A 12405-nucleotide genomic window follows, 5' to 3' on the forward strand; every position below is an offset into this window, starting at 1 on the left:
ACAATCAAAACTGACTCTTTGTGCTCAGAAAACAAACTGAGATTCTTACTGATTACAAAACAACCTGATATAATTGAACTGCACTGATTGGTTGAGCTGAGCCAATCAAAAGCTTTTTTTTTTGCTATACTCTACCACCCAAGTGATACTGTGACTCTTAAACTGCTTTTTGTACCTGTTCGTCAACGATGTTGCGATACATGTTTAGCATTGGGATCTATGTTGATTGACTCTTTCTGAGCCAGCTTCAAGTGGTCACTTTTGTTTTGCTCTCATAGTGGCTTTATCATACAATATGATGTATTGTATGATGTATTTGACCTTGTCCGTGACCTTGCACAACCTAACGAGTATATACCAACACAGAAGAAACAGAAATTGTGAAATCGTGTGTTGTACACACTTTTCAAGGAGAGTCCCCACTGTGTCAGTTAAACAAGTCAAAGGTTGTTGAGTGTCTCATGGGATAAATGAAAGTCAATGTTGTGTCCCTTCACAGTTTAGGAAACAAGCGTTTGTGTGTTTCATTTCCTGCTGTGCCCATACAGGAAGTCACTTCTGTAGATAAAGATGATGGGCTGAACAGGAAGACACTGATTGTTGTTTGGCGTGTGATGATTGAGATTATTGTCTTGGTTTTCTTTTTTTCTCTTCACTGTATTACCCACAATAAATTAAAAAAAACTCTTTATCTTCAGTACAAAAGTTTCAGAATGTACAACACAGGTCCAGCTAACTTAAAGAACACAAAAGAAGCTCAGACATCATTTTGTATTACAGAAGTACAGATACGTGAGTTAAAAGGACTCAGAAGTACTGATTTCACTTTGGATCAACAATTGACAGTAAGTAATCATTAAATGTTTTTAGAGATAATACAATATTTGTTGAGGCGAACTTTCTACCTCCATGAATATGAAATTTAAGGATCATGGATGCAGATTTACACAATCTTTTTTTTTTTTTTTTTTTCTGTCAGAGCGATCTAAACTTTAATGCAAAGTCCAAAATTCAGCATCATTGTCAATTTCAGTAAAACATCAGCGCACCTCCTGACTTCCGTTGCATGTTACTGACTTCTGAAAAGATGACAGCTGCAGCAGATATCTTTTCTGTGGCTGCATCTCGATTCAGGGAATGCCATCTCTGAATGGCGCTTTTGTAAACGGACTGTGTGCAGCGATGTGTTGAAGTCTGTACCATTCAAGAGCTCCTTCAAAAGCGGTCAAAAAAAGGATCCAACATTTTCTGGGTCTTGAAAGATTTATCTCATGCAATCTTCATGGCCGACCAACTATGCCTACTAGGCCTACTGACGTAATAAATGAAAGGGGCCTTGAAACTTTAAATGATCTTCAATACAAAAGCTTCGATGTTGGTCACGTTAACTTGTTTCAGTGAAGCTAACAAGGCTGCTAATCATCGGCATTTAGTGATAATAAGGTGACACAAATCATGAAGGGTGGATCCTCCGTCAGCTGGGGCCCTTGTGGTATACCAGCCCTGAACATAAGAGACACAGCTTGTGTCCCTCATGTTACACCTACCATTCACTGGGAGTCATGTTTATGTGCTGAATGTTATGATCCAACTCATCTGAACAAATTTAATGATACAATTAAATATTCCTTTTGTTTTTTACCATCTGAATTAAGACCTGATCTTCAGCTGGATATGAACATCTTCAGTGTGCTATGTTACCAATAGGGGGAGCTGTTTTTCAGAAATTGTTTCTTCAGATTATATTGACGTCTGAATCTAATGATATCTGGGCAACAAAGCGCTGTTTGTTTTTTTTAATGTTCTGACCTAGTTTCATGGTGAGGCACAGCGTATTGCTATGTTATGCTATGCTATGTTATGTTTGTCTGTTAGGTGTTGAGCATAATAATAATTTAAAAAATGTTATCGTTAAATACTAAAGTGAAACTGAAGCATTTATTGAATCATCGATAATAACTAGAACAGACATGACTATAAAATATTCATTTTATTGCAGCAATTCAGTGCCCACATCTTTCATTACAGTGTCGGCTGTGTGTGTCAGGCAGTCAGAGGTTCAAACAGCACAAATTGCATACATGGAAGCTCTTTCATCACACTGCAGAGGATGAAGAGCAGGCACATCAAGGCTGGACATGATGAAGATAAGTGAGATGATGAGCTGAGTGTGAACATGCTGCTAATCTTAGTTCTAGATTTTAACTCCAGACAGAAAATAGAAAATAGACAAAGAGTGAAAGGCAGAAAGTCCCAGTGTTTCAAATCTCCATTTAACCATGTATACACACACAAATACACAAACACCTGCAGAGTCCACTTGTGCTATATCTGACAGAAAATCTGATTAAACAATAATACATTAAAGAATTATGTCAATTAAAAAAATACATTCATTTGGTGATTTGGGTCAACATTTCTTAGCTTAGTTTCTTAGCTTAGTTTAGCATAATTTAGCGGGAAAAAATTAGTTAGCCTGAATTTTGTTTGCAAAAGATGTCTCATTCAAACATCTAGTGGACCTTAAAACCCCACAGTGATAAAGAGAAAACAGGACTCTGGTTATAAATAAAATCAAACAATGATTAATATTTTCAGGCACTAATAAGAATGTGGGAAAAAAAGAGCAATGATGTTAGCTCTCTGGCTAACGATTATTAGCTATGATGTTTTTTTTTGTTGTTGTTGTAGATTACATTTTACACAACATTTCGACTTTTAAAGAAATTAAATCAATCGATCTATCTTCAAGTTTCTGTTTATCATCAACATATAAATCACAGTAAGGCACCTTCACATCAAGTCATATTCATTCTACCGGAGTCAAAAGTTGAGAAAGCTAAGTTTTGGCAGGACCATCCTGAACAGATGAAGACAATTGACCTTTTTTTAAATGTGGAGTGACATGAACCAGTTGTTGTTGAACAGCCTAAGAGAAAATCAGCTGCTAAAGTTTATTTTAGCTTCTGTGTACAGTATGTCTCTGGCTTGGTCTAACCAACATGCTAGCTTTCATGTTTTAGCAGACAAAGGTAATTAATACAATGCAGTCGCTGTTGAACAACTTTGGCTGGAGCACAGGTATATGATTTGTTGTTTTCTTTGGTAAATGAAGCAAGAGGTAATACCTGTTAGCACAAGCATCAGAGGATTCAGCTAAGATGTAACACTAGAGATGAGGAAGAGTGTAACGGATCTAGTGTTAACCAGCCTGAGTTTTTAGGATGAGAGAAGTTTTGCTCATGCTCAGTCGAGGTGTTGTAAAAAGTAACAAATGACATGAATGTAGTCTGGAAGAGGAGGAATCGTGTTACGACAGTGTGAGGGCAGGAGGTCTTCCTCAGTGGTTATTAAATCGTCAATTTGGGATCAAGACATTCAGTATTAAAAATGACTATCATTAACTGCACAACACCAGTTCAACATACCCAGACGTCCTTTGAATAAGCTCCTCTCAAAGAAGAGGGGGTGTGAAGACCACCCTTTGATGCTTCACATAAAAACAATCACTGACTGTCTAAAAAGAAAAACAAAACAGATGACAACTACATATAAAAGTTATTGCACTGAAAAGAACCTTTGCTGCACGGACGACATGGGACGCTGCGATGAATTTGTGTTAAGTCATAATCATGATCATCTGATCAACAGTTGGTACCTCACACTCGTTGCAAAAATAAATAGTTAATGGTCTTCAATTGATTTACAGCATTTCTAGTTTTTCAAGTCAAAACGTTTTCGCTTTCACACCGCAGGTCACACCTACACATTTTACACTCTGAGCTGCTATATAAAGTGTCAATCAGAAGTTACTAATCTCATTCATACACATGTATACGCTGCCAGCAAAGCAGAAGGAGCAACTTTGGTTTGAGTGTCTTGACGAGACAGGTCCTGTCTAGTCGAGCCGAGACTCTCAGACGTTGGGTCGGATTTCTGCATAGTTCTTGATGACGCCAGAAAATCTGATGATGTGGATCTCAGGGTTTCTGGATTTGAAGTCCTGCCAAAGGTATTCAGGTGACAAAACCTTCGTGGGCTTATGGATCCACATGTACCTGTACACAGGAAAAACAGTCATCCTTTTGACATATGCATATTTGTGTGAGGCAAAAATGCAGTTGGAACAATTGTATTCAAAACAGGAAGAAAGATAGCAGATAAGATAAGATTATCTTATCCGCAAGCGGAGAGATTTACAGTGTTACAGCAGCAAAGCAGGATAGCAGAAGAAAATCATTAAAATAGATAAAAATATAAAAGTGCTGAAAAAAAATGCATCAGAAACAATAATTAAAGAGTTAGTAAAATATGCATCAAAAAGGAACAGCTGAAGCAGCAAATCAATCTGAACATCAAGGGTCAAGGTCAGCTCAGGTGACTCCGCCCATCTGCTCAGGTGATTCCGCACACCTGTTCAGGTGACTCTCTTCCTGCCAAGCAGCCTCAATGCCTTGCTTGGCATCAGCCTCGAAGTTTGAACGGCAGGTTTTGGCGAGTAGGTGGACCTCCTCCAGCATGCCTCCGAACGCCCCACCACAGTAGTAGAAGTCCCCCTCCCCCTCGGCCACATAGGCTCGGGATATAGGTCTCCGCTCATATGGGAACTTGCTCCGAGGATCCAAGTAGTATCCTGCACTCACAGGTAGAAAGGAACAAATAAAGGGGAAGATAAAACCTCGACGTGGGGTAGAAATGTTACCAAAGCGGTGAGAGAAATTCACCATTCAAGAAACTACACTACCAGAACGTATCTCTCCACCTGAAAACATAATCCCAGAAAAAGAAAGAACACACTTTCCATCTGCTCTTACACACTTGAAATTTCACACATTTTACAAAGGCTGAAAACAAGTTCGAAATATGTGCGGTTTTTTTGGCTTTTTCACTTGTTTCTGTGTATTTTTCATCCTCTTAAGGTTGTTACACACCAAGACGGTTACATTAGTGGTGACCCCATACAGTCGAATACTCAATGATTTGGGTTTTTTTCAGCGCTTCAGTTGCCTGATAGCCTCATAGTCAAGGATTATTCCATTCCAGCTATATGGGGGTGTTTAATGTCTAATTATACACAGATGTGTCAGTTATCTCCGAATAATCCAGGACTCATAGCTTATCTTGGTATAAATATCACCTGACTAATATTTTTAATGAAGTTTTGAAAAACACTTCTTCGATTCTTCCAACATGCAGTTCCTCAAGTGTCCACTTGAGGTTAGCTCCAAAAGTGAGTCAAACTCCATGAAGGCACGTCCTTTCAACAAAGCTCTCATTGGCTGTTATGAGGGCATAATGAGCCGAGTTCTTTGAAGCAGTCCTGGATCTTTGTGGATATATTGTATTTGGATTAAATCATTTAACTGATTTGAATTGCAGAGACCACAGAAGAGTACTGTATATTTTTGTATGGTATAACTTAAAATAAGTTAAAATGTATCGGTGGTCTGACTTGCACACAATGGGCCGTGAGTTGATGATGGGCAAAATATGATGAATCGGATTCAACTATAAATCCTTGGGAGGGGACAGGCCTAAGCCACATGTATTCATGTTCAGCAGCTAAATGATGACCATGGACTTTAGTAACGTCTGCCGACCTGGATGTATTACAGCCACCAGTCCACCGAGCGACTCAGTTCCCCAGCGGCCATGGAACTTGGAGTCAACATCGAGGCAGAAGATGTAGTCCACGTGGTCCCGAAGCTTCTCCTCGATTAGCTTCTGAATGAGCTCCATCCTGCGAGCCGAGATCTCTTGCCAGCGGTTGGAGCTGGGCACCGAGAGCACTGTCAGCTGGAGCGAGATAAGAAAACCTTTGTTCATAACGACTAAACATTGCAAACAGGCCCAATCTTTCCTTTGCCAATCTGATCACCTGTCTGCCGGGGGCCATCTTGACTTGGGGCACCTCGTCAGGCCGGTCAGTGAAAACGTAAATGTGCACCCTGAAACCAACAAAGAAGTACTCCTCTGCTGTCTCCAGGAAGTTCTTCATGAACATGATGTACCTGTAACACGTTCAGAGGCCTTATCGCCTGGCCAAAGCGCAAGCAGAAATGCTGCATTCAGGGCAGCGTGTAAACTAGTGCTTCATACTTACTTCCCAACAGCAAACACTGTGGCTGCTACGCTAATGTTCTGTCGAAGGTAGATGCTGTCGAGAAGATCCGGGTTAAAGGTTCCCTCCCAGACCACAGGAGCCAACCAGGGCGTCAGAGTCACGACATCAGTGCGACTGAAGTTAAAGACAGACAGTGGCATCACAAACAAAAAACGCAACAACAACAAAAAAATGTAAAGACCCACAGGTTCGTCTTCATACTTACCCTTTCACAATGCTGGGCTGTGGGTACTGCAGACTGAAACAAAGAGACAGGTTCCTCATGAGAACACAACACCACAGTGTTAGCATTGTTAGTCCTGTTTTAGCTGATTATAGTCCCAAAGCTTCTTGATTCTTTCGCCCCAGCGTTGGCGTCACCACAAAATAAAAGATACTGACCTATAACCATGAACGCCAGTTGATCTAGCTTAGTTTGTCCGTTAGATCGAACGCCCCCGATCTCTTGAACACATCTTTAATCGATTTTAATGTTTGATTGTTGCGTTATCCATGTATGTGACAGTGATGAAGATAATGATGAAGATGATCGTGTACTTACTTGTCAGGGGAAACCAAGTGGTACGAAGGATTCTTAGAGGCGACTTCAGTTCTGCAGCAGATACAGATTTTTTGCAGTCAGTCAACAGATTGATGTTTTTGATGATATGATAAAAAAAACACTGTTTATGAAGGTTTGTGAGGTGTCAGATTAAGTATTCATTGTTTCACCTGATTAATAAGCTGGAACAGTGTTTCTTTAAGTGGGTAGAGTTCCCCTAGGGGTACTTTGGAGTACTGCAAGGGACACTAGTAGATTCTTTTGAACCTGCTTATAAATTTGGCTTTTAATGCAGTTAAATGCTGTAAACTTAGAGCTGAGCAGACTGCTGCAGAAAGACAGAACTGTGATCAAAACAGCTGCAATTAAATGAAGCATTTTCTCATAGCAGCACATTGAAGTTTGAAATTAGCCCCTGCCACCCACCAAATACGGGTGCTTTTTTGCAGTGACGAGTGAACCAGTATTTTCTTTAATAGTTGAAACATCTCCCTTCATAAAACGCCTGTTACTTCAATACTGTACGCCTTCATTTAATAGTGTGTAATTATATTATGCTGCTGTTTAATATTAGGTGGCAGGTGAGAAAAATGAGCGACTTGTGTATTTTTTAATCCACCTGTCCCAGTGGTAGGTGGATGAAAGAGTTATTTTAAACCCTGCGTCACATAATTAAACATATGATTGTGTTATGTATTTGGTGTTTGACACTGATTAAATATATAATCATAAAACAAAACAAACTTCAAGGTACTTTATTTAAGTCAACTCTCAACCTCGCCCTTTTAATACACACACTTACCAACTCTAAAGGAAATCTTAACAGTTAAGTTTGGAAGATTCTGCCAACCTGCAGTTCCCCAAGTGTCCACAAGAGGCCAGCTCTAAAGGTGAGTCAGTCTCCATAGAGCTCCATGTTAAAATGTACAGCTTTAAATCACAAAATGAAAAGTTTACAGCCTGGTTAACTTTGTAGTTATTTTCAAAATTCATGACAACTGTATGGGGGCTGAATTGTTCTATGACTGTCACAACCCCGGGTTAAGTTTTCTCTTTATTTCTGTTTACCCTCATGTTTCATGTTTCATGTCTTGTGTTTTACTTTGATACTTAACCTGTGACTCGTTTTAGGTCTGTTGGCTGCATGCCCTTCCCCCCAGTGTTTCCAGCTCTATTGATTACCTGATGTGTCTCACCTGTGTCTTGTTAACTTCACCCCCCTTTCAGTATATAGTGTCTGTGTTTCCCTCACTCTGTGGCAGATCGTCTTGTTCTTTGTATCAGCGTTCCAGCAATCTTTTGTCAAGCCTTTCCTAATCTCATCCTGTTAGTTCTGACCTCGTTGTTTGCCTGCCGATTTGGATACTGTTGCCTGGATTTTTTGGATTTTTGTGTATCAACCCTGACTGAATTAAAAAAAGGCTGTGACACTGACTGATCTTTTTCAAATTATTTTAGCCTTTTAAATCGCGCAAAATTAGGGACATGGCCTCTTAGAGTGAGTCAATACTTGTGTCACACAAATCGACAATGCACAATGATAATCTTGCCTAGTTTATTCACAGCCCCAAATCTGATCAGCAAGTTTTATCGTATCTGATTCTTATTTGTGCTCTGTAGTGTGAGCAGATACTTTGAGTCCAGGTTAAACACAAACATGATAAAGTTTCCTTCGATATATAATATATAGAGGTCAATCAAGGTCAATAAATCAATTTGGTTTGTTGTATTTGTACACCATAGTTTTCTTTTACTAATTACCTCCAACACACACACACACACACACACACACACACACACACACACACACACACACACACACACACAGTGACTGAACAAAGCAGACTGTTACACAGCAGCTGGTGAACAAGAACTGTCAAACTCTCTGAAAGCCTGTGAGCTTGAACGTCGGCCGTCAGCTCTTTTTCTGTTGCTGCTCGAAGGATACAAAGACCCAGCAAGAGAAACACACATAACATCAAAAACAACAACCAGAGCTGCAATGATCAACTGAATAATTGATTAAACAATTACAAAAATGTTCTTTATGAATCTATAACAACATTTTGGCTTCTTTTTCCTTCTTTTTCCTTCCTTCCCTGTGTGTCTGTAAATGAGTGAGGAACAACACACTGAGCCTTAATTCAACAAGGTGACCTCATCCATATTTGAATATGGACTCTAATGGACTTTGAAACTCTTAGGCGAAAGCGTGAGTTAATGTGTCTTACCTTAGCGACGGGGCAGTGTAGCCGTACAGCACACTGTGGATTCAAATAAACACACTATAAGACACATTTTGTTCAAATGACAGCTGATCGGTGCGGCACTTTTCTGAAACATTGCATCCATACATCTATGTTTGGATTAACTTCATATGTCCTGGAGTCTGTTGGAGTTTTCAAATGAAACTTTATGAACAATTGTTAACGCTCCGTCACTCCTACAGTGTGAGGACGTCAATCTTAAGGTCTGGTCGTGCGTCGTAAATAATTCTCTCGTACACAGTGATCTGACATGCCATCCTGAATTTTATACAATCGGTACAAACGTACAGTGTGAGGCAGGCTTAAGATGCGCATTTGTTTTTTGTTAATTTCACATAAAGGAATACAAATACAAGGCGCGGAAAGAAAACATGAATGCACGTGAGAGTGTGTGTGTGTGTGTGTGTGTGTGTGTGTGCCAATATGGAGTGGGAATCACCAGAGGCCTCACAACACGATATTATCACGATATTTGAGTCACAATGTGATATTATTGCGATGTGGTGATACATTACTGTATATTGCGATTTTAGCTCCACCGGAAGCCAACAAATGGCTCGTATGAAAAGCACAACCGAAGGACGTAATGTTTAAAAGTCAATACAAAAAAAAATCTTGTCGAGATGGTTTTTGGTTTAACTGTCTGTCTTGGTGGGTTAACAAACCATTTTCTCCTCGACATTAATCTGTGTTCCGAAAAAGTCCATCACGTGCTCCTGTGTGGAGCATGTGCTCCCATTGGACACATGGGTTCCCTCTCAGCGTAGTCCGGCTTCCTTCCCCCGTCCAAAGAGGAGCTTGTTAGGTGACATGTTGTCTTAAAAGCTGCCTGTAAGTGTGCGTGGGAGGGTGAATGTTATGTCTCTCTATATTCTGGATAAATTACCTTTAACATAGTAAAAATAAAAAACCTCTTGTTTTGATTCTTTAAGATATTGTAAGATGTCATTGTCTCCTGACAGTTTTAAAAAAACAAATTGAATAAAAAATGGTCCATGTGGGCCCGGGTTTTGTTAGTCGTGATGGGTGTAACCGTCTCACATCATTAAAATGCATCACTCGATGGATACAAATAAAATGAAAGAAAACCTGTTTGCCCTGCTTTTTCTTTAAAGTAGGCTTACCTGTAACCCCGTCCAGAGATTAAAACGATCTGCTCCTGCTTTTCTCTGCTTGCAGTGATGCGTTCAAAAAATGTGAACGCACAAAACCAACTAAGGAAAGCTCAACTCAGGACACAGTAATGATCAGCCGAGCTGTTTATGTTCATATTCCTCCTGTGAACTGTAACTGTACTTCTAAATTATACTTTCTAATTTTTTTCTAATTATTGTGTATTTTCTGTCTCGTTTTTTTTGTTCTCTTTTTTTATGTCCACCTTTGTCATTGTTGTTACACGTTTCAAAATAAATAAACAGATGAAATCACGGCGGAGCGGTGTGGTGGTCTGGGTCTGGCTGAGTCGCCGTTTTTAAATGAATCTCAAACTGTGCGGACAGAAGAAGTGCTCCTCTCTTAAAGAGCAGCTGACGCACGCACTCGTCTCCAGCGTGAAGCAGCGCGGCCCCTACTTTAAAAAACAGAGTGAAGCCAAAACTCTCAGGCTTGGACACGTGGTGGAGGCGTGCGGTATGGCCTCACGTTTGGAGAGCAGGTCAGTCAGAGTGATTGGACCTCCTGCTCACAGCAGCTGACTCGCACTGAACCGCCTCTGCTCGCTGCTCAAAGTGAGGGACGTGAAACCTGTTCCTGTTTTCAGATGTCATGTTGGAGTTGTGTTACAGTTGAATAATGTTGTTGATAAAACAAATTTTGTCTGGGATTAATCCAAATTTTGTAGACGCACGTCCGTTGTGCACGCACACACAGAAACAGTAGTTCATTGTTTGTTGGAGTGTGGTCACCTCGAGTCTCTGTTTGAAATGTTGATTAAGTTTTGTTCTTTGTTTGATGAGCTTTTCTTTCCATATCGTAAAAAAAAAAAGCAGCCATCAAAAGTGGAAAGATCAAGATAAGATGGCTGTGAACGTGAGCAGTAAAAAAAAAAAAGGTGGACGGCTCTTTGGATTTAAATGCAAAGAGGATATGTTGAAAGTTTCGTGGTAGACATTCGGTTCTTTAAGCGTCTTTTATGTTCTGTGGAGAATGAGAATTTGGTTTTCGGAAACATTTTGGTTTGTTTTGTTTTATTTTTCAGTATTGGCTGTGGGTTTTTTTTAAAGTACTTAGAGAGAGAGAGATATTTGATTTTTCAAACTTTTAATTGCTCAATCTCTTGATCTAAAATCAAATGCTTCTGGAATTCTCTGTTCAGGTTTTTCTTGTTCTTAGTAGATTATGTTGGATAAAATAATCAATGCCCTTTATGTAGAAGTCTGTTTATTCATTGTTAAATGCACACTAAGGGGACACTTTTAGCTCTTTCTTAAAGATTGTTGTCCTTTATTGGAGGGACAGGACAGTGGATGGAGATGGAAATCAGGGAGAGAGAGGGAGAGAGAGAGAGAGAGAGAGAGAGACTGGGGAGTGACACGTGGGAAAGGAGCCACAGGTTGGATTATGATCTGGGCTGCCCACCTTGAGGATTATAGCTTCCATATCTCCATATACAGTATTCTGCGTTTCATTTTGTTTATTTGTTCCGAACATGTCAACACATGATGTCCACAGGAAAAGAGAAAGAATATTTGTAAGAATAAAAAGTAAGAGCAGAAGGAGAAGTTGTTTTTGGACTCACCCCAGGAACAGCAGAGCCGTTAGCAGGATCGCAGTCACAATTCTGCCTTTTGAAGCGTTCATCGCATCGTCAGATTGAGGCCAGGACAATCCTGAATCCTTCGCCGCAGAATACCTTATCCAGACCAGGTCCGCTAAAACCAGGTCCACTGAGTCCAGATCCAGCAGGTGTACACAGATGAGACTCCTGCTCTGTTTCTGTCGGCAGCAGCGAGCGTCTGTGTGTCCTTGTTAATCGTGGTCCCGGTTCAGTGGAGTCTGGAGTGACTCATGTTCAGCTTCAGACAGACCCTGATTTATTGAGAATGTATCCGTGTCCACAGAGAGGAAGGTGGAGCATGCAGGGTGTCTGCAGAGAGAGCAAAGAGGGTGAGGTTCAGACAAACAGGCATATCAGTGTGTTACTTTATGACCAAAGCTCAATGTGTCTCACTAATACCGTGATAAGGCTTCAGTATGGGAAGAGTACACTACATTTCCCACAGAATAAACAGTGAAAACAGGAGAGCTCAGACCTAACACCACAGAGCGTCTCTCTCTGTTCTCATCAAAGAGCAGAACGTGAAGAGTTGGATGTTTTCGGAGACAGCAGATTGTTTTTCTTGTGCACAAAGTGACGGTGTTTGAATGCAAAAGGCGGAGCTGAAATACTAAGTCATCAAAGCCAAAGAGTCTGCGCCCGTGGCTAATGATTAGCTGGCTATTAGGAAGTTAACCATCATGTCTCCTATAGAATG

At 40.3% G+C, this 12405-nt stretch overlaps 1 protein-coding gene across 1 annotated transcript in view; it reads right to left on the bottom strand.

Annotated features, from left to right (window-relative positions):
- Positions 1-2256: 2256 nt before the first annotated feature.
- The window catches only part of LOC306838102 (globoside alpha-1,3-N-acetylgalactosaminyltransferase 1-like), a 13145-nt gene continuing 2996 nt past the window's right edge, over positions 2257-12405 (bottom strand). The window contains exons 2-9 of the mRNA XM_079366070.1: positions 11670-12017; positions 6666-6716; positions 6330-6362; positions 6104-6238; positions 5879-6011; positions 5601-5796; positions 4414-4633; positions 2257-4058 (exon numbers count right to left, since the gene is read on the bottom strand). Of these exons, the coding sequence (XP_079222196.1) occupies positions 3917-4058; positions 4414-4633; positions 5601-5796; positions 5879-6011; positions 6104-6238; positions 6330-6362; positions 6666-6716; positions 11670-11731 (972 nt within the window). The 5' untranslated portion in view covers positions 11732-12017 and the 3' untranslated portion in view covers positions 2257-3916. The remainder of the gene's footprint in view (positions 4059-4413; positions 4634-5600; positions 5797-5878; positions 6012-6103; positions 6239-6329; positions 6363-6665; positions 6717-11669; positions 12018-12405) is intronic.

The sequence above is a fragment of the Symphodus melops genome, assembly GCF_947650265.1.
Source record: "Symphodus melops genome assembly, chromosome: 17".
In the NCBI taxonomy this organism is placed as follows: domain Eukaryota; kingdom Metazoa; phylum Chordata; class Actinopteri; order Labriformes; family Labridae; genus Symphodus; species Symphodus melops.